The following is a 26685-nucleotide window of genomic DNA, read 5'->3' as shown; positions in this document are numbered from 1 at the left end:
ACCTCAATGTTACTCATTACTACATTACACCAAAGAATGTAATAATACCCTAATGTAATAGATTAGGGCCATAATACCTCCCTCATTAGTTCTGATAAAAAAAAAAACAACCAAATATTAACATATAATTGAATTATGAATGTATTTAGTATTAACAATGTAGCCTTCTATGCTGATTTAAATAACATAAGGTCTGCCTTAAATTTGCCTTAAAAAGAAAAGAACTGAAAACCAAAATAGGATGACAAAATAATATACATAAAATTAGCAGTCATCGGCATGTAATATTTATCCATGATAACTAATTTGAGAACTTAAGTTGTAATCTCAAAATATTTATTATATCCTATATTCTGAAATAGCTAGCTATGAGGCTTGTGTTGCTTTACAGTTTATTTTATCTCTATTCTCCCTTCAAGTAAACTAAATTACATGTCTCTTGAAATCAACTAAATTAAATAACTCCAGTGATGAAACCTGGACTTCTTAATTAAACATCAAGACATTGACATCAAGTCAATGCAACAGTGGTGGATGAAAAAACTTAAGAACAAAACCATCTGGTAAAGAGGTTTATGGCTTTTTTTGGGGACAAAAAGTGTATCTTGATATAGAGTTACTTAAAAATAATTCTTTATTTTGAACTTCATCAACCGATCTGATTTTTAATGTTCTATGAAACTAATTTTTAAAAGATTCAATTCTTTTCATTTTCAGCTTTCTTGTAGTTTAGGTTTCCCTAAAGTAAAATTGCATAATTTATTCTGCATAAATATACTATGTAACGTTTATAAATTTACCATATAAAAATACCTTCAATGTCTTTTTAATTTATAAATGTATGTCAAGCAGATTTTCTTCTTGAAAGTTCTCATTCTCTGCCCTATTCTGTTTTTTCATCCATCATTTTGTAATTTTTCAGTCTAAATTACAAAATACTTTACCATGTATTGTTAAGACACAGCTCAGAAATTATGTCATGCTTCTAAGTAGACAATCATGACATTTGATGACATAGCTGATAAAGAATGTTGGGGAAAAGTATCTCAATACAATGATCTTAATTTTTATTGATTTTTCAAAATTTTAATGTCATTGTATTTCAATGTTAACCTAAAAACTATCATCTAGCAGAAACACTTCAGCGAAAACTTTATGACAGTAACTGCTGTTATTTTCTTATGAAGGTTATCATATGAATCTTAATGAAAATAATTTCCCTTGCAATAATTTGGTAATAGATTCTCATTAAAAATTATTTACACACCTATACACCAAATTCAAATTTATTTCCCAACAAATTTCAATTAAGAGAATTTTTTTAAAAAATTGTACATAAAATAAAATTAAGTTTACTACGATTTCATTAAAAAATTGTAAAAAAATAAAATAAAAAAAGTTTTAGGAAAGTTTCACTTTAGAAAAAAAAAATTTACTTTGAAATACTAATTTTTTTTATTGAATTGATCTTAAAATATTAATAAAGATAAAAAATAATCCAATAATGTGTTAAAGATAAAAAATTACCTTTATTTCAAGATTAGTGGCAGAAATCTACTAAAAAATTATACAATATGACAAGAAGGAGAGACATACTAAGACATGTTAAAAAATTACATAAGAAGGCTCAAATTAGGCGAAATAGTGTGCTGCATTTTCTGAGAGTCCTGATATATAGTGTGTTGTAACAGTAACTAATTTAACCTTTAATGTTATACCCTTTTCTGTCATATTTCATTACCACTGATTTATTCTAATTTATTTTCAAAATGAATTTCTATCATAGTATATATGTCCAAATTATTTACCATTTCTTATAATTTCACTAAAAAGAAAAAACCTCCAATGTGATATCAGGCATATCTACCAATTAGGTGTAACTTAACATGTTTACTAGCATTATCATTAATAAATCAACTTGAATTATATAGTTTTATGAGAGAATGGAATTACATTATCAGAAGTATAAATTATAACAGTATTGTCTGAATACCCTGCAACTTTCAGCTCAGACAAACCAATCCATCACCTATAAATTAAACAATAAAAGATCTTAAGCTAATTACTCATTTAACTCCTACAGGCTAAATAATTAATTATTAAGATAGTCTAAAGCTGTAGTATTCTACAACATTCACACCATATCAAGCTGGTAGGTAGAGTGGTTAATAAGCTGGTTAATAAGTGGTTAATAAAAATTATCTACATAATCCTTTATCTTTAATTTGTTAGAAGCAAAGGCCTATGCAAAGTATAATAAGGAGTGATGTATGTATGATTCTGCATAATCTGTGGATGGGTATGAAGCTTTGAAATTAAATATATTTGTTGTAAGTACAAATTATTCAGTTAATGAATAAAAACATTTTCCTTATTCAATTTAAATTTGAACCTGGAAAAGAAGAAAGTAAATATATAATCTTTTTTCACCATTACAACATTTTCACAAAAAATAAATCATTTATAACTTTTTTAAGCAACTCCTTTTCCTTTCATAAGAAAGCTAATAAATCTATCAGTAAAACCTTTTTAAATGAGAAATCATGACTTTTTAGACCTTCAATAGCCCATATTCACAAATCATCTACCGTAAAACCTACCCAAAACGGAATCTCAGGGGCTAAGAAATAAACTTAGCCTTAAACACAACATGAACTAATACAGACTTTAAAATAATCAAGTATTGCACTTAAACAATAAAAAGATGTAAAAACAATCAAAACGTGAAACTAGGAAACAATAAATACTCACGACAAAACAAGAACTATTACAGCTTCCAATCACGGTCTTCACGTCACTGAATAAAATTATTCTCAACTGATATTCATAGAAATTAAAAGAAACTATTACTTGTTGACAAAACACGATACATAAATTGTTTACATAAGCTGTCGCCTGCTACCGGCTTTATTAATGATTGCTCATAAGCCGGAAGTTGTACTATAAGTGTGACTGCATTTTATGCTAAACAATTAGTATCTACTGGATTTATTATTTTACAAATTGTGGTTTGTGTACAATCTATTTTTTATTTACTTTATTTTATTATAGGCTATTTTGTTTTTATTTCCTTCCCATCTTATGGGATAAATTAAACACGTAAAATTATTTCCTTTCGGTTTCCGTGTGATAGAGATTACTGTCTTAAAGAAATCCAGTAACTCGGGATTTAGGAAACCGTACGTATCCTAACCTCCACTTTGTGGAGGTTTTACTAAATAAAATTGGTTAATCTAATATGAAAATATAAAACGCAAAACTGATGAAAAAATAGGTTTATTATCCCCACCCAGTGACTAAAAATTACCGAATTCAAAACTGAAGTGACATTCTAATGTAATGGAATCAGATAGTAGAAGAATGTAACTTTGTTCAGAAATAACAAAAAAGAAAGAAGGTTTATAACCTACGCCCCTTTATAAGGGTTTAAATAAGATCAAACCATAAAAGTAAATGAACTTCCTTAGGAGCCTTATATTATGCAAAAAAAATTACCAATTTTTTGAGTAAAATTTCGAAATACAATGTCTATAAATTCTGTATGTGTCTGTGCCCCTAGACAATAGTAAATTGATATTTATAATAAATGGTATTAATGCCACTTTCACAGAAATCACTGTGGTAAATTTTATCAAACTGGTCCATCCACTTGGGAGGTAGCAAGCAAAAAACCAGCCAACATACAACTTTGTATAATTTTTCATTGCTAAAACTGTTTTTTAGTTTGATGAGGGGGCTCATAGAACATAATGTTGTGCAAATATTGACTCAAATAGTATACTTCCATTTTCCTTACCTTATATACTACTGTATGGCTATACTGATAACTATAAAAGGGAAAGTAAAATTAACCAAGATTTTTTAAACTTGTCTTATAATCAATTGATAACAATAAAAAAAATATTTAGCCTAAGAATGACAAAAAACCAAAAATGATCTTTAACATTTATGCAGCTGACAATATGTTTGGAAAACTTAAATTATTTGATTTATCTAAATACAATATACATTTTTAGATAATATTTAAATTTTATATATGTATTTAAATTATAGTTGTTGCAGATAGAAACATAATGAATAAACTTTATAGAAAACCATACTTAAACCTAATCGTAAGAAATATTTATAACTTTTATGCTAATGAATTTTGCAGCAGTAATAATAATTATTTTTATTTTTCTGAATCATCTACACAGTGATTCTAATCAGTAATACTAGGTAATACATTCTAATACAGTAATTTTTAGGCCAAGTATGTTGGTTTGTTTTTCTTTAATCTTCCTTCTACTATTCATCTTAGCACTAAACTTACTTTTCTTGTCCCTATACTTTTCCTGAAACCAAATTGGTCTTCTCCTAATACTTCTTCCACTCTCCTCTCAATTCTTCTGTACAGAATTCTAGTTACAGTTTTTGATGCATGAGTAGTTAAGCTAATTGTTCTGTATTCAGCAGAATACAGAACAATTTTTGCACCTGCTTTCTTTGCTATCATGACAATAACACTCTTTTTGAAATCTGACAGAACTTCCCCTTTTTCGTAAATATTACATACCAGTTTGTATAATCTATCTATCGCTTCCTCACCTGCACTGTGTAGTAATTCTGCAGGTCTATTCTGGGAGCGTTTCTGCCATTCAAATCTTTTAATGTTCTCTTAAATTCAGATCTCATTATTGTTTCTCCCCCTTGAAGGGGAGAATAAATCATTGTACCATCTTTGTTTAACACATTATTAGATTTTAATTTATGTACCACAAAATTTTCCTTAACTTTCCTGTATGCTCCATCTATTTTACCAATGTTCATTTCTCTTTCCACTTCTGAACACTTTTCTTCAATCCACTCTTCTTTTGCTAGTTTGCACTTTACTGTTTATAATATTTCTTAATTGTCGATAGTTCCTTTTACTTTCTTCATCACTAGCATTCTTATATTTTCTATGTTCATCCATCAGCTGCAATCCTCTGATATCCAAGGTTTACTACCAGTTCTCTTGTTCCGCCTAAGTTCAGTCCTGGTGATTTAAGAATTTCCTTTTTAACATTTTCCTATTCTTGTTCTATATTTTCTACCTTATCTTTTTTACTCAGACCTCTTGTGACGTCCTCTTCAAAAATCTTCTTTACCTCCTCTTCCTCAAGCTTTTCTAAATTCCACTGATTTATCTGATACCTTTTCTTCAGGTTTTAAATCCCAATCTACATTTCATTATCACTAAATTATGGTTGCTATCAATGTCTGCTCGTGGATAAGCTTCGCAGTTGACAAGTTGATTTCTAAATCTTTGCTTAACCATGATATAATCTATCTGATACCTTGTAGTATCATCTGGCTTTTTCCATGTGTATATTCTTCTATTATGATTTTTAAACTGGGTGATGGCAATTACTAAATTATACTTCGTGCAAAACTCTATAAGTCGGTTCACTTATTGTAGTTTTGTCTAATATCTGTTCGAGAATAAGATAGATAAAAATGAAAACTTCAGGGGAAGGATAGTATCTTATGGTCTCATTACACAAAGTATTTTCAAGATGGAGCTTTGAGACCATAATCTAATATACAGCAGGAACCACACATACAAATATTCCTACTTTATAATGATGAATGTACACAGAATTCGCTGAATTATATCAATTTTATTTCTTCTAATGTCTGTAAATAATAGATAAATTATTATAGAAAAAGGATTAATACTTAATTACGTGTTTTCATGTGGATTAGGAATTAATTTCAAATCACTTATTTAACAAATATTATGTAAAATGTACTTCTATTAGGCTGGTCCTGGACGGGGCAAGAGAAATTGAAAATCACTGATATTCAAATTATTTTTGTTGAAAGATTTTATCATACGTTCACAATTTATTGTTTAACAAAGTAAATATTTTATGGTAATGGAAAATTCATACTATCTTTACCTTTCTTGAGATGGTTTTAACTTAACTTTCTGCTTTTCAGTTTCAATTGTCTAACAGTGACACACGTAGTCTCCGGATTTTATTGTATTTTTATGCTTATTATTATTTTTATTGCAATTTTATTTTATGTTTTAAAGTTTTTTAATTTTACTAGGTTCTCTGTACCTACAGCAATTAATTAATTGTTTAATAATCAAAATACACAACTATTTTTTCAAATTAAAATTATTAGTTTAAAAAAAAAATTTGATACTTATTTTTGTACTTTTTAAATACTTCAGTAAGTACATTAATATCAGATCTAAAAAGAAATCATATAAATCTATGTTAATACTATTCAGTAACTGGGGGACTATAAAACTTAAAACAGCATTTAAATCATAAATAAAAAAAATCCTTAAAATTTAATAATACTACTTAAAAATGTATGGTAGCAGGTAATAAAGAGTCCATAAGAAATATGTAAAACAAAAAAAAAACATTATCTAATTATCTAGCAATTTATCAATTCTAATTTTAACTTTTCAGAAATAAGTATGGGCCGTTCTGTTGCAAGATATTAATTAATATTTAAAATCCTTTTAATCTCAACCCTTCTAGTCGTTTGGTATTTATGTGATAAATGGTTTTCTCATAAATGATTTTATTTTGTATAAAATCAATTTATATAAAATTTATATTTTATATATATATATATATATATATATATATATATATATATATATATGTGTGTGTCAGGGCTTGCTATGGTTGCCCAACTCCCTAGGTCTATGCTCTCAGACATGCTTGTTATCCTCATGGTTGTGAGAGTATTAAATATTTTTCAGATATTCATTAAAGAAAAAAAATAAGTCATTTTACTTCATTATATTTCTGTTGCCATGGTGACAGAAATATAATAAAGTAATAGGATTAATTTTTTCTTCTATAATGAATGTATTTAATATCATAACCCCCAAGGGGGACAGAACCTTGATCTATGGCTTAAGATCTTCCATGGGATAACATAAATGTATCCTGAAAAAAAATAGTATATTATTAATAGAGCACATGGGAGTTATATGATTAATACATCACACCCAAAAGTAAGCTTTAAAATGATGTAGGAATTTTTCATATTGTTTCAGTGGATCTTGAGATTACCCAGGAAAAAACTATGTCTATATAAAACTATAGATGTTGCAACATTCTCAGTAGCCTCTTGACTGTAAAACTTAATCTTTGTCATTTAGGATAATAAAATTAAACAAAGTAACCACTAGATTTTTGTTAGTTATAATTATTTTAGATGGTAATTCAAATCATTCTTTTATTAATTTACTTTTAATTTTACTACAGAAGTTAAACAGAACTAGATCAAAAAAAATTTACAGTATTGGTATAATTTTTTGTTGATGAAAATGGTATTGTAATCTAAATTTTTCAGAGATAAGTTTCAAGTTTTCATCCAGTTGACTAAATGGACAGTCAAGATTAATTCCTCTTCATTCCTTCCTGAGTTCATATGCTATATAGTAATTATAAAAAAACCCTATAACCCAAATTTTATCCCAAAATTTAATAGCGAGGTAATAAGGAGTTCATCAAATACAAAGTAAGAAATGACAGTTACTCAAAACACATTTTATCAATCCATACGGTACAAACATGCAGATTTCTAATAATTTTAAGTCGCATAATTCAGACATCCTTGTTAGCCAACAACTACACTAAAAAATTGTGCTCAATAATAAAATCTGGCACGTTTTATTAGCTAAACACTAATGCTTAGAAGGTAAAGGCCAAAATAAAAAAATTCCTTTTAGCACAGTGAAAGGAGGTAGATTTCACCGGTGCTAAGTAAGGGGATAAAAAAGATTTACACCTTAAAGTTAAGAAAAACCTCAAATTTACTCAATACGACAATGGTTGCACATGAAAAAACTTTCACTTGTTTAGCATATGACAAGCTCCACCTTACAATTCCAGCAATATTTTGGCCATCCCTTGCCAGAAGGGTTGGTCATATCAAAAATTGTTTCAGACAAAAGTTTTAGGTAATGTTTAGAGGGCTAATGACCACTTTAAACTGATTCGATACTGTGCCTATTAAGGGAGGTGTGATTTTATTTTGTCTTCAAAACCCCATTTTTTCCACCCCTGGGCCAGTGGTTGGTTATATCAAAAAACTTAAGTAAGTTTTAGGCGCTTATCCAAAGAGTAGTAGGAACTCTAAACGAATTCGATATTTTACTTAATAAAAAAGTTACAGCGATATCTTTTTTTTTTTTTCAAAAAAGCCACCTCATTTCCACTCCCACCGACCAATTTTGGCCGTTAACGAACTCTACCGAGATTTTGGGTGAAGTTACTTTTAGGGAAGAATTTGAAAGTGATTAGCGCAAAATTACGGCAGTTATCGTGTCCACAAGAAAGTGGAATATAATAAACTTTTGAGCTGACTATAGTTTTGTGGTCTGATGTGAAAAGAAAAGATATGTCGAAATTTTCCGGAAGTCGAATCATGGTCCCCATTACAATAGGCAGCTTTCTTATGAAATCTATCTAAAACAAACCTAGTGAATAAAGTAAAAATTGCTTATACACATCAACAAACACTCGTAAAACATTTCTAATAATATTCTGAATTGAAAGTTACTGTTACTTCCAAAATTACAACCAAACATGCAGATCATATAGTAAATACTAAAAAAATACGGTACTTCTATGTTACCGTCTCAACTAATTTAGGCGTATCTTTAGGTTGTCTGGACGGAAACTGTTTTTAACTTTTTTTTTTATATCTACCATTACAAACGTTTATAACCTTAAAAAACTTAGATTTTTTAAAAATTATTTGATGTTAATTAGACGAGGTGTTTTTTTGGCCTAGCAATCGATAAACATAGCAACTCAGAAATACATTAAACACTGCGGTGACTACACCGGATACTGGGCAGACATTTAATAGAAAATTAAATTATCTCTTAGAAACAACACACATAGAACATCATTAACTGCAACTTATACATTTTACATATGACATAAAAAATCAAGATCTCAATTCACTTGAACATACGACATTGAAAATATATTTTTGAATAAATATAATATCAAATATTGAAAATGTACTCTTCCGTTAAGTGTAAAGAAATATCAATGTCAGTTTTCAACTGGTTTACATTTCATCACAGTCCGGAGAGTTCGTTCTTTTATCTCCCCTAAGCGTTAGGGCTGCGTTCCTTTTCTTTGGTTACAGATGCTACAGACTGAATACAGCGACACATCGACAAGGACACCTTTTTCGGTTTCGCGGTCCCCCCAAACTTCTCCTAGCTACACGAGTGCTGAGAAGAAAATCAATTGGTTGTCATTTATTGCCTAGTCGTATACGGCGCACACAAGGCGATCGCTGCTCCCTTTTATACGTGAATGTCCTACTCATATGAATTGTAAAACACCCCAAAATTCGTTATCCCTTTTTCAGAAGATGATGCAGACTGTAGGAAGAATTTGAAACTAGATCGTGGATACCGGTGTTCTTTGGTGGTTGGGTTTCAATTAACCATACATCTCAGGAATGGTCGAACTGAGAATGTACAAGACTACACTTCATTTACACTCATACATATCATCCTCATTCATCCTCTGAAGAATTATCTAAACGATAGTTACCGGAGGCTAAACAGGAAAAAGAAAGACTGTAGGAAGATAGCGACGAGGTGGAAGAAGCCCAGCAGTCGCCCGACGGAAGAGCGAAGAGGCCTGCGCTTTCCCCTGCGTTGCCCTTTTCAGGACTCACAGGTCTTCCTAAGGTTTTTCGGTCTATAATTATTTCAACCGAAATACGGAAAGGCAGGCCAAAGAAGAAAAAAGAAGGAACTATAATCACGATAACGAACTCGGCTCGGCCCTGACCCGACCGATGCAAGACTAAGAAGATGTCTACAAAACCTAAATTCAGCAACCATCCTTCTTACTCCGACTTACAATTTTGGCCTTTCGTTAGCACATCAGACTTCCTCCGGCGAAGGAAATGTCCTCCAATAACTACGGACTATCAGACGCATTCCTAGTAAGTCGAAAGACAATAGCACCGATAGGCCTTCAGTGGACGGACTGAAGTAATGATATTTTAAACTGATTTGTTAGAATCGAAACGCAATTCACAATTCTATTCATAATCAAAACAAATATATAACAAACACTAAATAAACAGATAACCGCCCGATAATATGAAAGACCTAGCAGTTAAGCTCTGTTATCCAGATTCTGCGATGAATAGGAGAATATGTATCCCCTCTCGTTATCCTTGCATTATATAAGATAAGAAGCCCAGCATTCGCCTGACGGAAGAGCGAAGAGGCCTGCACTTTCTCCTGTATTGCCCTTTTCAGGGCTCACAGGTCTTCCTAAGGTTTTACGATAACAAAACTTTATAATAAAGGCTTACTAATAAAGACTTAATAAAGGCATATTAAGTTTTTTTATTTTCTATTTTAAATATATTTTGGCGTAACCATTTAAATTCTGTACACCCCTCCTTGGAGCATGTCCACCGGTACCGCCCCATCCATTCGGGAAATTATGACATTTACATCTACGCGGATTATGTAAAATGCCGTGTTCCTGGAGAAATAAAACAGCATTGGTTTATTCCAGCCCGTAGAATAACGTTCTGTAGGTAATTGAAGATTTATGAATTAAATTTGTTTTTTTTATTTTGAGTAGTATAAAAACGGAGTTGAAACAGAAATCCAACAAAACTATCACAGTAAAGAGGAAAATATCACACTAAAGAGGAAAATAAAATTGAAAGAATCGGAAAAAAATTATCTAATTTATTGCAAGAAAATGAGTAAACTGTAATCAGATCTCAGAAATGGTCGACCTGAAACTGTACAAGACTACACTGCACTTACACTCATACATATTATCTTCATTCATCCTCTGAAATAATTACTGAATATATATTATTTAAATACTTAAAACATTTACTGTGTTAATTAGTCAAGGTTAGCGAGCGTAAGTTAACTTTTGTTAATTTATTTCTAAAGACATTTTGACAAATAGTACAATAAGTATTATTGCTTATAATTATAGATATAAATTAACAAAACTCGCTTCGCTCGCCAACATCAACTAATTTACAGTAGTATTTTGATTATTTAAATAATAAATAATTGCAATTACTGAATTTATTATTTAAATACTCAAAACATTACTATGTTAATTAGTCAAGGATAGCGAGCGAAGTGAGCGTAGCGTTAAGTTTAGTTAATATAAATGGCTCTATTGAATGGAGTTCCAAACATGTTCACAACTTGACTTGGCGAGAAAAATTATTTTTCCAATTAAAAAAAAAATTTTCATTTTTTTTCATTTTCTATTTATTTTTATGTCCAAAATCAAGGAAATATAATGATTAATCAAGGGGTTTTGGGGGGCTCCACACCCCCCCCCCCAAATATACGTTTTGTAACGATTGTTACAATATACGGTCATAAAATTATAATTTAGCATTTGCATAATTTAAAAAAAAAAAAAAAAAATAGAAAAAATCGAAAATAAACTCAAAAAAAGTTTTTTCAAAAATTGAAAAATTATTTTTTTTACCTTTTTTCTCTCCTAAAAAATTTTTTTCAACATAATTATTTTTGAGTGATTTTGAGTTGATTTGGGCAAGAATTTTTGGGTGGCATAACATGAAAAGGTATCAAATAATTAAATATTTAATGTTTTATAAACTTTAATGTAGGAATTATGGAAGGTGAATGGCCTGTGAAGGTTAATAGACTGTGCTGATGAATAACTTAGGTTGTTAAATTCAAGTCGAATCATATTTAAAGCTGATCGTTTCAAATAGAAATTGAACGCTGAACACGTTTATATGCAATATATAATAGAATAAATAACAAAATTTATATAACAGTTTTTTATATAACAGAATAAAAAATAATGGGAAGGAGTTTCAGTCTAAATGATAATGAAATAACTAAGTTTAAAATTGTATAAAAAGGCGTGTTATTCTAGTATCAGTGACAATATAAGTATATTATTATCACAACGTCATAGATAGTAAGTTTCACAGTTCAAAACAGTGGTATTTTAGTTTCTAATGTTTGCTTGCTTTTTCAATGATATGTAATAACTATTTTCATTTGTAGTTAAGTTCACCTGTAACTTCATAAAGTAAGTAAAACATTTTAAAAATTGCGCATTTAAGAGTTTTAGTTATTTTTTCATATAAACTTAAAATTTTTATGTTACTAATTATGCGAATCTTATATTTCTTAGCATATTTTTAATATAACTTATAATTCTAGTTTTATGACAGCGTTTAAGTTATTTTTTTAATATGCACCGTTTTCAAAATGATTTTATTATTCTTATTTGTTGTTGTTTAGCCAATCATTCGTGTTCGACCGTTGGCGATTCCATAGTAGAATGTTTTTCACGATGTGGAGAACATTTTGATGTTTTGCCATTGGAATTTTCCTGGCAGGTTTTACGGGTGGTTTGCCATTGCATTCCCAACCTTCCTATTTTTCCAGAGGAAAGGTAAATAAATGTACTCAAATATAAAAAATTATGACGATTTAGGAGAAAATTCTGCCAAGATCGTCATAAATATTATTAGAATATGTATAAATTTCAATAACAATTTTAATTAGTTTGAGTATTTTCGAGATTCATTAGTTAGCTAATTTGAAATTTAAAAATTACGAAAAACTTTTATTTTGAAACAAATAATCTCTGGTAATGAAATGTTGTTCGACATTTAAAAAAAATAAGCTGTGATCTGTTAGTAAACATTAGGATTCCCGAATTTTAATTCCGTCCTATGACTCCTACAAACTCTCACAAATTCAAATAAGTTTTTTCGCAGAAACAAACACAAAACTTAGCAATTGACACTAACTAACAAAAAGTTAACAAAATTTCAAAAAACCCACAAAACATAAAAACTGAGGAGCGAAATTTAACATATCCGATCGCAGCGATTGTAACCATAGTAACCATATTTTTATTAACACTATTAAATTCTACATCTTATTACTCCTTAAGCCCTTTTTTAAATCTAAACTCAGTGAAATTTACAAAAACTTGTTCTCTCACACACTAATAATTAGCATTATTCTTCACACTAATAAATTACCAAATAATTATTAATTAAATAATTAAGCTATAAAAAGCTAAAAATGAGGGACGTGAAAAACACGTGGTTTTAACACGGCTCTCTTACCTAAATTACTATTATTATATTTAAATTTCGTAAACGAATATTTTCAGTGTAGTGTTTGTTTTCAGTAGATTTTCGTATGCATTGTAGACTAACATATAAATAAACCAGAATTTCCGCCTGTCTGTTAATACTGACATTCTTTTAGATCTTAGTAACCACTTCTGCTTCTTAGTGTTTTTGATCATTATATTAATTCAGTATGGAGGAAGTTTTTACTCATAGATTTATCTTTATAACTTCATAAGTGGTGATCAGGGCGATTTATTCTAAAAGCAAGTGGTATTTCTTTACTTTTCATTAGTAGTATAATCATTCACTGTTTAAATTAAACCGCATGCAAAATTAAGGACTTTATTACGTACTATAAGAGATGTGTACTTGGTTCCTCCGAGTAAATGTTAAGTAATACTTTATTTTGGCTCTAAATTTATCAAAAGAGGACAATCTGTTCCGTAAATATCAGAAATGTTTGTTTCAAACCGACAGGGCTATAAAAATTGAAGATGTTTACAAAATATATTCTTAACTACTCGTACATACGGAAATAAGAATTCGGCGCCACAAACCAATAGAATTGCAGGATTTTGGTCACATGACACCGCCGCCATGTTGAAAATCCCCTATTTCCCTGTTGGCTATTCCCTTTTCCTTCAGGATTTTGCCAACCCAATTTTATACACATTAAATATTAATTGTTTAATTAATGTAAGTAATATTTAAATTTAATAATTTTTAATTATTTAAATATTTAATTTAATAAGTCAATTTGGTAAATTGACTTACAGCTATTGCAGTCATCCGGTAGGTTGTGACGTCATAGATGAGCGGGAGAATTAAACAAATTAATAATATTTAAACTGTAAAAGAGTAACTGTAGGTTTCGAACTGGGTCGCCCGGTAAGGAGGAATACTGTACATTAGCTCGCGCGGCCACAGCAGCTCCCGGATCAACTACGCAAAATTTGTTCAATGTCTCGTAAGTTGTAAAATTACATCAGTTTAGTTAACACTGTCCTCTGCCGCCAGAGAAGCCACACGTATGTAGTCAATAAAGTACTATATATTAACTTTGAATAAAAAAAAAACAAATATTTGATGTGTGTGTGTGTGTAAATAAAGTATAGACGTACCTCGAGGAGAATCCTGATCGTCCTGGCCACTGCACTAATAGGAGTCGCATGCGCGGACGTGGTTCTTGTCGTACCTCTTGCACCAGGAGGCGGTGCTTTTTCAAGCGTGTGCTTGTTTGCGTCAAAGAAACCGCGAGGATGTTATCGGTACGAGGTTTGGCGCGCGACTGAAGAACAGCTTAAGAATATGGCCTAACCTTGCTTCATAACCGTCAGTTTTATGCGCACAATGACAACATCCAATCCTACCGCGACTCTTTTAACCAGCTCAAAAGCACTGGCCAGACCGTTCCATTTACGCGCCTGCTTGAAACCGGTCAAAACCAGCTACCCCTCCAAGTCAGTTCTTTTCCTTTACATTAACCAAAGCCCCTCAATCATTACATCATTTGTGGTCTCGAAGAGAAAGCTGTGTGCTAACGCATCTAATTATTACGTATATTTTTTAAAGTGAAAAAGTATTTATTACTTTGTGCAATTGAATCTCAGTATTCTGTTTACAACGATTTTAAAAACATTTCATTTAAAAGGATTTAATAATAAATTGAACTTAAAAGTATTTAAACATCTTTGTCTTAATAAACAGTAACAAGGTAAGTGTAAATGTTATTTCTTGTTTAAAAATCCTACAAATACTTACGTGAATTTATCTAATTTATAACTAGAAGATATTTTCTTAAAAAAGAGTCATATGTTTCCTTTCTCATTTGTTTGTCAACCGAAAAAATTGCCTTCTTGCAGTTGTTCATGCAATTAATAACAACGTTATCCGCCTACGATGGGACGTGTCTGCTTTGAAAACAAAGCCAGACACCTTCCATCTTAGAAGTAGACCTTCTGACCACTTTTCAGACCGCTTTCAGCGATTTTGTACCGACAAAACGGACACGGAGTAAAAGTGACTGATTCACACTGTGGTATTGCATGGACGTGCTTGGAAAGTTTTCAAAGACGTCCGTGAGTAATAATACATCGTTAAGAAGATATAAGTAGCAGCAACTGATTAACTTCTTACAGTCAAAAGTATTTCACACATGTTTAGCATGGACGTACTCTTCGTCCATTCTGTGCTCTCTTCGTAGTGTAATGTAGAATGCCATTTGGGGTGGAAGTTAGCTGTCGAAAAAGAGAAAAGTACTTACATAGTTACGCTATTTCTCTACATAGTCGCCACTCCGATTTAGACATTTGTCGTAGCGTGGTACCAACTTTCCAATACCCTGGTCATAGAACGAAGCCGCCTGTGTTTTCAGCCATGTTTCTACGCTGGTCTGCAGCTCGATGTCTGTGCCAAAATGTTGTCCTCCTAGCCAGCGTTTCATGTGAGCAAAGAGATGAAAATCGGATGGAGCCAAGTCCGGGCTGTATGGTAGGTGATCAAACACTTCCCAACGAAAACGCTGCAGGAGCTTCTTTGTTACAGCTGCAATGTGTGGCCGAGCATTGTCATGGAGAAAGACAATGCCTGATGACAACATTCCTCTCCTCTTATTCTGAATTGCCCTTCGTAGACATTGAAGAGTCACGCACTATGAGGCTGCAGTGATGGTCGTGCCACGTTCCATGAATTCCACCAAGAGAACTCCATTCCGGTCCCAGAACACAGTAGCCATACACTTTCTGTTGGAGAAGGTTCGCTTGAACTTCTTTGGTTTACTGGGAGAATGAGAATGCATCCACTGTTTGGATTGTTCTTTAGTTTCGAAATGGACCCATGTATCATCCCCTGTGACAATTTTGTTCAAAAAATCTTCTTCATTGTGGTAGCGCTGGAGAAACGTTAGGAAGGCGGCCATTCTCATTGTTTTGTGATGGTTGGACAGCATCTTGGGAACCCATCCCGCACGCAGTTTGCGATACTGAAGTCTCTCACTCACAATGGTGTAGAGAGCCGACCTTGAAATTTCAGGAAACGAATCACTCAATACAGAAATTGTGAACCGACGATTTTCTCGAATCGCCTCATCCACTCGCTCAACGAGATCATCGGTTGACACTCGCTTCCTTCCCTGACCGCCTGCATCATGAACATCTGCACGTCCTGCTTTAAAGTTCCTGCACCATTGTCGCACTTTGCTGTCACTCATTGAAGTTTCACCGTTCACATTACTTATTCGTCGACGAATTTCAGCTGAATTACACCCGTCAGCCTGAAGAAATCGAATTAACGCACGCACTTCACACTTGGCGGGAGTTGCTATTGTTTTAGACATGTTTACGTGCTAGCTGCGTGTCCAGAACTAAACGAAGTGACGCGGCGTGATTGAAGGCCATACTAGAGACGCTGCGCAACACATATGCGCAAAGGTTCATCCGATTTTTGCGCGGGTTTTTATTTCACGACGATCGGACCTTGAAAAAAATAACCCTCGGATAAGAAAAAAAGAGTTTATAGCCGTGGAAAAATCTGTTAGTAAACATATATTAGAAAAGAGAAAACATTTTTAAGTATCCAGCAAAATTTTCCAAGCCTGTTATCAGAAAAAAATATAGAGAATGAAAGTAACACGAAAAAAATTCTAAAGATAGACTGTTATTCACAAACTTACTCGGGTAGCGGTAGAACTTATTTGTTACATTTACTGTTTTTATTATCCTGGCTTTTTTCACAACACACAGGCCCATAACAAAAATATTCATTATCAGAAATTAATGAAGAAAAATGATGGTGGGAAGCAACCTGCAGCCTAAAAAATAATCAGTTGTTTTTTTTCAGCTTTTTCTTAGGTAAGCATTGTGCCTGACAAAAATATACCTTTGGAAAAAATGAATTGTAAAAATAAAATAATCCACTTGACTGTTAACGATATTCGAATACCAACAGCAGTCGAAGCGCATGGATCAGATGCAATGGTAAGTGAACAAAATACATTATTTGTATAGAGGAGATACCATGTTTTTATGTTTTAAAAATAATGCCAAAATTTACTGTACAATGTATTAAACAAGTTGAAATTTTTACGTTAACCGTATAAAATTAATGTTAACTTGCAAATTACTCTTTCTAATAACGAACGTAAAAAAACTCATGTACTCCTAATATAATTATTAATGTGAATTTTTAAAACCAACAAACCGGTATAAATGTTACGGTCCACGATACGCTTATTAACAACCCCTCTGAATACAAAGCGAGTTGCCACTGTTTCATATCAGAAACGTTTAAGCATTGCATATTCGCTACAACCTGAGCGAGTTTCATATATTTCATGAAGCTCAGTCAGCTCATTGACTGAGATGTGCCTTCTTGTTAATCGCTAGACGCACACATCAGGTTCTTTAATATCCTAATTCAAGTTTTACAGCCTAAACTAATTTTTTGTTTAACAATATTTTTTAAAATGCATTTTATTCATCTATGTTATTTCAATTCCTTAAAATTACTGGCATTTTACAGTATTAGTGATTAAGTTAAGAAATAATCAATAATTTTTGTTGAAGGAGTAAAATGGTAATCATATATGTGACCTGTATAAAAGAATAATTATAAAAAAACAAAATTAAAATGTGGATTCTTTTTTAATTTTTCGTTTACTTTTTTACTGGATTGGTCGTTCAGTAGCGTATTCTTCAAACCAATAATACAAAAAGTTCATACAAACCGAAAAAAAATATTTTTTAATCGTTTATCTGCCTAATTTTAAGTAAAATTATATACTACAAATACTGATTGAGATACTTTTAAAACATGTTGAACACTTGTTTAAACCAGGTTCCCTACAAAATAAGTGTAGGTATTCAAACAAATAATTAAAGAGATTTTATACTTTAAAATTCGAAATGGTGGCAATGTTAGCACTTAAATCATTAATCATATATTATTTCAAAATATACCTTTAATAAGTATTTTTAGAAAAGTATGTTCTGAATATCCTAAAGGAATTTTCTGCAAAAAAATAAACGTTGAAATAGCATAGTTTACAGAATCAAATTTTAAAGGAATGCAGTTACATTCGTTCATTAGAAATGAACGAATAAGTAAAAAAAAGTAAAGTTTCATTTTAAATGAAATTTATAAAACAATTAGAAATCAATATTTTGAATTTTGAAACAATGTCAGTCGTGATTAAAGTACCTCCGCAAACGAATATACATGTGGTATTACCAATCGGTTTTGTCTTCTGTTGCAAAGGACGATACGGATTTACTTACTACCTCTAAAACCATTTTCAATAAACACTTATTTGATATAAGAACGCCTTGAACGGAGCTCTACGTGTACGCAAGCGGTTCGGCAACAGAATCACTGGAGATCCTTCTGCAAATTTCATATGCAAAAACTTGTAGAGTACGCAGACAAGTGATGTAGGTCGATTAGTAGCTGGATCATCCCCCTTCTTTCGGGTTTATTTTAAATTGTTTAAACATTTTGAAAAACTACCAATAGAATAAATATTGACATCGACAGACAGAAAATAATTTATTTTAAAAGAGGGCTACGTCACACTGTCAAAGGACACTGTCAAAGTCATTGTCTTTCTATTCTTAGGAGCCGTCAAGGCAGCATCGAACACGTGTTTCATAATGCTCGCAAAGTACTCATGAATAGGATTAAGATTTTTTTCCGGTAGCTGTTAATTGCCCGCCATTTACTGAAAATTTAATGGAAGGGCATTTTTGATGGTTGTAGGAGCTAGTTACGATCTTATTTGGATGAATTAAATTAATAATATCAATGCACTAGCTGTATGATCTTTGACCATTCTCTTCAATGTATTACAAAACATTTTACTTTCGAATGTAAAATTCATCCATTGAACAATATTTTTTGTCTGTTTTATGAGAGCCAAAGCGAGTACTTCTCACTAAGTTTGTACTTCTTTGTCCAACATCGAATAGAAAATTTTCTAAAACACCTAGGCACACACCGTTCAGCTGTCTCTTTTAACATTTTCATAAGAATGAAATAATTAGGTTTGTGAGTTTTACAGCAAAGCCTGATAATTTCAAGTCCAATGTATCCGTAAAATGTCTATCCCTGTTTTTTGAAGTTTCACCTACCCTTGGGAATAAATTTGTTCTTTCATGTTCTGCTGTACTTACAAGAAAGGGCAGTTTCAGCAATATTACAAATTTCAGCAATAATGAAGGGTATTATTGAACTTTGACATTTAGACAAATCACTTTCACAAGCTCAATAATTACAAAGGTTCAGTGTGTATTTTGGAGATCAATCAACAGAATAAAATTTTCATCGGCTTTTAGAATATATTTTAACTACAAGTTATTGACTTTGATCCGCTGTCTTATAGTTTCACTTTTTTCGTCATTCTCATTGTGGCCCCAAGGCGTGGAATGACTGTTGAAAATTTATATCTACCCATCAAATGATCATATATATATATATATATACTTAATGAATAAGTTTGATAGATGACTTTGGAACGTTAACACACAACTGATTTACAACAGTTGTGACACTCAGAAGTATGATACAATCATATTTTGGGTTTGAAATACTACCAACCACCTTAAATCCTAGAATTACTCATGCAGTGATCTAGTCACTTCTACTTAATTAGTTTCTAGTAGGATTAGGAAGAGTAAATTTCTTTTAATTGTTTACTCAGATAGAAAGACATTTTCAGCATTAAGTAGAAGCATGAGAAGGTTATTTTCAAAATTTTAAAGCCCTGACAAGAGTTTTTATGTTCTCCATATAACCTAAATAAATGAAATCACAATTCTATTAAGTGACAATGTTAATTAATTTATTGAATATTTCTTACAGCACAATGATCCTGATTATTCATGTGCTTATGTTACCATACATTTGGAGGACAGTACTATTAAAGGTTACGGTATGACATTTACATTAGGTCGAGGTACTGAAGTAAGTAAGTTACATTTTATTTAAACAATTATTACTTTACAGACAATATTATTATATGAATGAAATATAGATTAAGTATGCCCAATCAGATTCTAATTTCACTCATTCAATCCTTTACTCGAATCTTTTTTAATAAATTTTTAAACATCATGTGTGAATTACATATTTCAATAAATATGTTGTCTAAACTTAAGTCTGTATCAACTGAAAAAATAACAGTTTAAACTGAATGATAAGATGATCACTGCTAGGAAAATAATTCAGAAGCTGATTTTCTCAAAAATATTGTAAAAGTTTAGTTTTTTTTTGTTATCTTTGAATAAAATGTAAAGTCTGGAGCTTGAAGCTGTTCTAGAGGGTTGCCTGCAATCCTCCAGAACATCCGGCCACAGAATGAGCACTCAGTAATATTACAGACACCAGCACACTTAGTCTACTTCAAATAGTTTTCAAATATAAGAGTATCAATGATTTAAAACAAGTCTTGAGCCATTTCACTAGCATTGATATTTTTACAGAAGAGGAAATCTTTTCTACAATGTTGTTGTCATTTATACACTGTAGTTAATCAAGTAGGCATCATTATTATTTTTATCTGTGGTCTAATTTAGCTCCAAGCCAAATTCCTTCCCTTTTAATTTCTTTCAATTAATTGATTATTAGACCCTCAGCTAAGAATTGTATTCTGCAGCTGATGGTGTTATTGGGTTATCACCAGCAAACTCACCGATGATGTTCATCATATCTTTAATTGCCGGTAGAATGAGTTCTACTGCGATTGTGTAGGACTTTATACATTTTGAGATTTTATGTAGTAAGATGCAAGCAAAGCATTACTTGGTATTGATAACACCTACTTGTTAATAAACTACCCTTTTGTTAATTTAACTCTTTTAGCTTCCTGCTAAAATAGTCAAGAGATTTACTACTAACAATGCTAGAATAATGGTTTTAAAATGGCATTTCAACTTATTTACTTTTAGTTTTCAAAAACTTTCATATGCAGAACACACTGTGGCCTCTCTTGCCATTAACTTCTGTCAGCATAAAACAAATTCCAAATAACTGACATCATATTTTCGATTTTCATGCTTCTCTTGCCACTGACTGACGATGTGCCCTCATCATTTTCACTCTCACAACACTTATTGTTGTTTAGTAAAAAACAATTCATTTTTGAAAATATATAAGAGAAAATATATCTCAAAAACTTCTTTTGACTTGATCATACCAATATTCAATTGATACAATTCCCGAAAACTAATTCAATATAAAAACCGTGCAGAACCGAAATTTTTTATATACGAATATAAAGTACTAGAAAATTCGAAAAACTAATAAAACGATTCAGACAGTAATGTCGCGTCATCTAGTAACAATTTATAGAGGGTTACGCATACAATAACTAAGTGGTTTGTACTGGGTTAGATATCGCGTGACATAACCCACCGCATTAGTCTAATGGTGAACGCGTGTTTGCAAATCAGCTGATTTCGAAGTCGAGAGTTCTAAGGTTCCGATCCTAGTAAAGACAGTTACTTTTATACTGATTTCAATACTAGATCGTGGATACCGGTGTTCTTTGGTGGTTGGGTTTTAACCACACTTAACCACTTTTCTTTTTCCTGTTTAGCCTCCGGTAACTACCGTTTAGATAATTCTTCAGAGGATGAATGAAGATGATATGTATGAGTGTAAATGAAGTGTAGTCTTGTACATTCTCAGTTCGACCATTCCTGAGATGTGTGGTTAATTGAAACCCAACCACCAAAGAACACCGGTACCCAAGATCTAGTATTCAAATCCGTGTAAAAATAACTGGCTTTACTAGGACTTGAACGCTGGAACTCTCGACTTCCAAATCAGCTGATTTGGGAAGACGCGTTAACCACTAGACCAACCCGGTGGGTTAACCACATTTAACCAGGACCACATTAACCACACTTCTCAGGAGTGGTCGACCTGAGACGGTAGAAGACCACACTTCATTCACATTCATATATATATATATATATATATATATATATATATGTATATAATTCCTCTGAAGTAATACCTTACAGTGGTTCCGGAGGCTAAACAGAAAAAGAGAGGTTACAGTAATGAAAAATTATAATTTTTCACTCGCATACATATTCAGAATTCCAAATATATATATATATATATATATATATATATATATATATATATAATATATATATATATATATATATATATATATATATATATAATATATTTGGAATTCTTTTAATTTAGTTTAAATACATTTAAAATGATTTGTAATTTCAGTCATTGAAGCGGTTAAATCATTAAGCCATCTTGTGGTCGGCAAAGTTATTGGTAGTATTTTCCAAGATTTCTCAAATTTCTGGAGAGAAATAACGAGTGAATCTCAACTTCGATGGGTACGTACATCTTATTAAGCTATGTATTCATTAAATTTTATTGCTGAGATTTCAGTCCAGTTTACTGAGAATAGTATAGTTTAATTTAAATTTAAAGTTTCTATAAACCAGTATTTATTAATGAGCAAGGATTGATCCTCTTTCAACTTTTTTTTTTTTAATTTACAGATTATCATGATATGCTTAAGGCAGCGCTTTATATTTAATAAATTAGTTTTGAAAAGATTACCAGTTTTATTTTATGAAAGTTGAGGCAATGACGTTATTATGTACTATAGTCATCTATCGGTCTTCGGTGGTTTAATACGCTCTGAAATGATTTAAATTATAATTAATTAATTTAAAAATTACTACATCCCTAAAGATATTCGCAGTTAAGTTTCAGAGTTACGCAATTATTTATTTATTAATATTTTTTAAATTAACAGTGGTGAAAATAATGTTTAACTACTTCATAATTTTTAACATACAAATATACCTTAAAAAAATCATTTTTTACCTCCTTCTACAAAGTAAAGGAAGTATTGCGTTCGCTATAAATTTCGGTTTCCAGATTTCAACGGAAATATCCATTATGACTATTCCTGAATCCATTTTAACTAGTTTCGGCGATACGTCTGTATGTATGTATCTCGCATAACTCAAAAACGATTAGCCGTAGGATGTTGAAATTTTGGATTTAGAACTGTTGTAACAGTTGTAACCTCCCAGTAACTGTTGTGCACCTCCCCTTTTGATTGCAATCGACTGAACCAAACGTGTCCAAAAAAGCCTAAAATAAAAAAAAAAAATTGGATTTTGTACTTGTTATTAACTGCAGTAATAAACTCTCGTTAGAGCTTTTAAACGACATATCATAAGTGGTATTTATTTTAATTGGTTCCAGAGTTATAACCAAATAAAGTTTTAATTAATGAAACATTTGGATCTTAGGGGAAGGCACATCGGTTCGAATCAGACTTCATCTATTTTTTAACTTTAAATTAAATATATTGATTTATTGATAATTATTAATCTCTCATTGTAAAAAAAAAATTACGATGAATAATAATATTCAATAATAATAATAATAATAAACAAATATGAAATATATCAGAAGTTTTTAAAATAAAATTTTATGTACTTTTCATATTAAAAAATGTGTAATTGTAATTTAATAGGCGTACAAGGAAGTCATGTGTTGTACACATCAGATTTTTTTTCATATGAATGTCAGTAAATTTAAAAATAAACAATATTTTTAACGAAATTCATTACCGCTTCCAACATTCGTTGAAAACGAGTTCATAGGGATCAGCCCGACTGAATGTAACTTCATGATTTTGCTGATCCCATTATTGGTATCAAATCAGCTTCAAATCTTCGACAGGTTGTTAATACTTTCTTGTTTGACCACGCCTTTAAATTAAAGATTGTAATATTTCTTCACCCTGAGCTTAAAATTTTGCGTTTAATAAGATCTCAAATGTTTAATATCGTGACTGATACTATATTTTTTTTTTTGTACCACATAAAATAATCTACAATTAAAAAAATTAAAGATTAATTTCTACACTCATGCCATAGCTATATATATATATATATATATATATATATATATATATATATATATTTTGTCTTCAGTCATTTGACTGGTTTGATGCAGCTCTTCAAGATTCCCTATCTAGTGCTAGTATTTCATTTCGGTATACCCCCTACATCTTACATCCCTAACAATTTGTTTTACATATTCCAAACGTTGCCTGCCTGCACAATTTTTTCCTTCTACCGGTCACTCCAATATTAAAGCGACTATTCCAGGATGCCTTAATATGTGGCCTATAAGTCTATCTCTTCTTTTAACTATATTTTTCCAAATGCTTCGCTCTTCATCAATTTGCCGCAACACCTCTTCATTTATCACTTTTATCCACTCATCTGATTTTTAACATTCTCCAATAGCACCACATTTCAAAAGCTTCTAAACATTAAATTAATTTTTGATGTAAACAAATTATATTTCTCACTGAAGGCTCGTTTCGCCTGTGCTATTCGGCATTTTATATCGCTCCTTCTTCGTCCATCTTTAGTAATTCTATTTCCCAAATAACAAAATTCTTCTACCTCCATCATCTCTTCTCTTCCTATTTTTACATTCAGTGGTTTTTAGATGGACCATTGAATGTAATATATATATATATATATATATATATATATATATATATATATATATATAAAATCGTATTTGTAAATTGTGTCAATAATTTTACTGAATTTAACTCAGTTTATATAGATGACGTGTGTGTGGTGTGTGTGTGTGTGTGTGTGTGTGCGTGCGTGCGTGTGCGCGCGCGTGTGTATGTATGTGTGTGGCCTATGTATGTATGTGACCTATGTGTGTGTGTGTGTGTATGTGTGTGTGTGACCTAATCAAGGGATCGCTGCACATAAAATCTCAAAAGTTGAGAATTTGGGTTCATGGAATAAAATTATTGTGATTGTTTTCTTTATTTTACAGATCGGTCCAGAGAAAGGAGTGATTCATCTGGCAACAGCGGCTATTATAAATGCATTATGGGATTTATGGGCTCGTTTAGAATCGAAACCTCTATGGAAACTATTAGTGGATTTAACACCACAGCAACTTATTTCGACTATCGATTTCAGATATATGTAAGGAACCTAAAGCCTTATTTTCATTAGCTATATATGTTAGCATGTTAGATACTTACACTCGTGTAATATATTATAATTATAACGCTAAGTATAGGTACACTTAAGCCAGCCTTTATGTAGGTCGATGGCATCAATTTATAAAATTATTTTCAGGGTATGATTATCACAGAGGTTTTCTTTTCTTCTAAGAATTTAAATTTAACATGTGTCTCAATCAGATGTAAATATGATTACTGAACTTGATTAAAAGTTAATCGATCCAGTTCGGTTTCAATTCTGTAATTTGTCTAAACCCGTAGTTTAAGAAAGTAGAATATCATTTTGATTGATGTCTTATAAATTTACGGTTTGTGTCAATTTTCCTGCATTTTCGTGTGGAAGAATTGAGTTGTAGCTTTAATGATCATTTTTGTCATCACCTCCTTCATTATATTCTCTAGTCACTAATAGTTTTTTTGATTCTAATTAAAATAGATACTATCTTGATCGAAATACACTACAACACTGCTACAAGTACACTGCTAATCCAAGTAAATTTGGTCGCAGATACTGGGTTATGACTAAAGATAGCAGTGAGGCACCCAGATAATCATAGGACTCATTAACTGTTGCAAAATGATAAAATTTATACACACATTACGAAGATGATTTAATTATCTATATAAGCTTTAAGCTTGTACTTGGAAATGTGATTTGAAAATTTTGTTGCTTAAAAAAACACCAAATCTGGCTGGAATTTGAATCTATAATCTTTTGAATGAAGATGTTAAAATACCGCCACGTTGTTAGGTGGAGTGATTTCAGACTTAACCATGGGTTTTAAAGTGGTTGCTGAAGTGGCTTTGTTAAATTTGAAAAAATGCGAAGGCGAGTGTTGTATTATAAAAATACGGAGACGAGCATACTCCAGTTACCTACAGGCACAAAAGTTTGCCCCTTGTTTATTATTGTTATAAAATAATAATAATTATTTTTTTAATATATATATTAATAATTAAAATAATAATAGTTAAATTATTTTATTATTTATAGAATGTGTACTAATTCTATCGCTCTCTGAATACCAGTACCACATTAATTTCTAATAGTCATAAAGTTTTTAGTAAATCGGATTTTGGTATATATAATTTAGTTGTTATTAAATGAATCCTTTCTTTATCTTTCTTTTTCTGTTTTTTCCAAACAGAAAAAGACTTTGGTTAGCCTCCGGAACCACCTTAAGTATTATTTCAGAGGATGAATGAGGATGAAATTATGAATATAAATTGAAGTGTAGTCTTGTACAGTCTCAGGTCGACCATTCCTGTTAAGTGTGGTTAATTGAAACCCAACCACCAAAGAACACCATTATCCGTGATCTAGTATTTAAATCCGTATAGAAGTAACTGTCTTTACTAGGATTTGAACCTTAGAACTCTCGACTTCGAAATCAGCTGATTTGCGATGACAAGTTAACCACTAGACCAGCCTGGAGGGCTATTAAATCAATCTTGTTTTTAATTTGAATTACTAT

At 31.2% G+C, this 26685-nt stretch overlaps 1 protein-coding gene and 1 long non-coding RNA gene across 8 annotated transcripts in view; one reads left to right on the top strand and one right to left on the bottom strand.

Moving 5' to 3' along the window:
* The window catches only part of LOC142319422 (uncharacterized), a 129891-nt gene extending 127011 nt beyond the window's left edge, over positions 1-2880 (bottom strand). For both annotated transcript variants that reach the window (XR_012755195.1, XR_012755196.1), the window contains exon 1: positions 2752-2880. This is a non-coding gene — a long non-coding RNA (uncharacterized LOC142319422). The remainder of the gene's footprint in view (positions 1-2751) is intronic.
* The window catches only part of LOC142319421 (mitochondrial enolase superfamily member 1-like), a 247930-nt gene that overhangs the window by 208120 nt on the left and 13125 nt on the right, over positions 1-26685 (top strand). For 2 of the 6 annotated variants that reach the window (XM_075356685.1, XM_075356691.1), the window contains exons 1-5: positions 2911-3008; positions 16996-17132; positions 20011-20116; positions 22402-22517; positions 25015-25169. In XM_075356685.1, the coding sequence (XP_075212800.1) occupies positions 17046-17132; positions 20011-20116; positions 22402-22517; positions 25015-25169 (464 nt within the window). In that variant the 5' untranslated portion in view covers positions 2911-3008; positions 16996-17045. Of the gene's footprint in view, positions 1-2910; positions 3009-11985; positions 12096-12310; positions 12465-16995; positions 17133-20010; positions 20117-22401; positions 22518-25014; positions 25170-26685 lie in introns of those variants that run through there. The other 4 variants (XM_075356687.1, XM_075356690.1, XM_075356688.1 and 1 more) reach the window with 3 other exon arrangements.

This window comes from Lycorma delicatula, chromosome 2 (genome assembly GCF_047948215.1).
Source record: "Lycorma delicatula isolate Av1 chromosome 2, ASM4794821v1, whole genome shotgun sequence".
Taxonomy (NCBI): domain Eukaryota; kingdom Metazoa; phylum Arthropoda; class Insecta; order Hemiptera; family Fulgoridae; genus Lycorma; species Lycorma delicatula.
The sequence above is the reverse complement of the archived record's forward strand: the minus strand, read 5'-3'. Positions and strand labels throughout refer to the sequence as shown.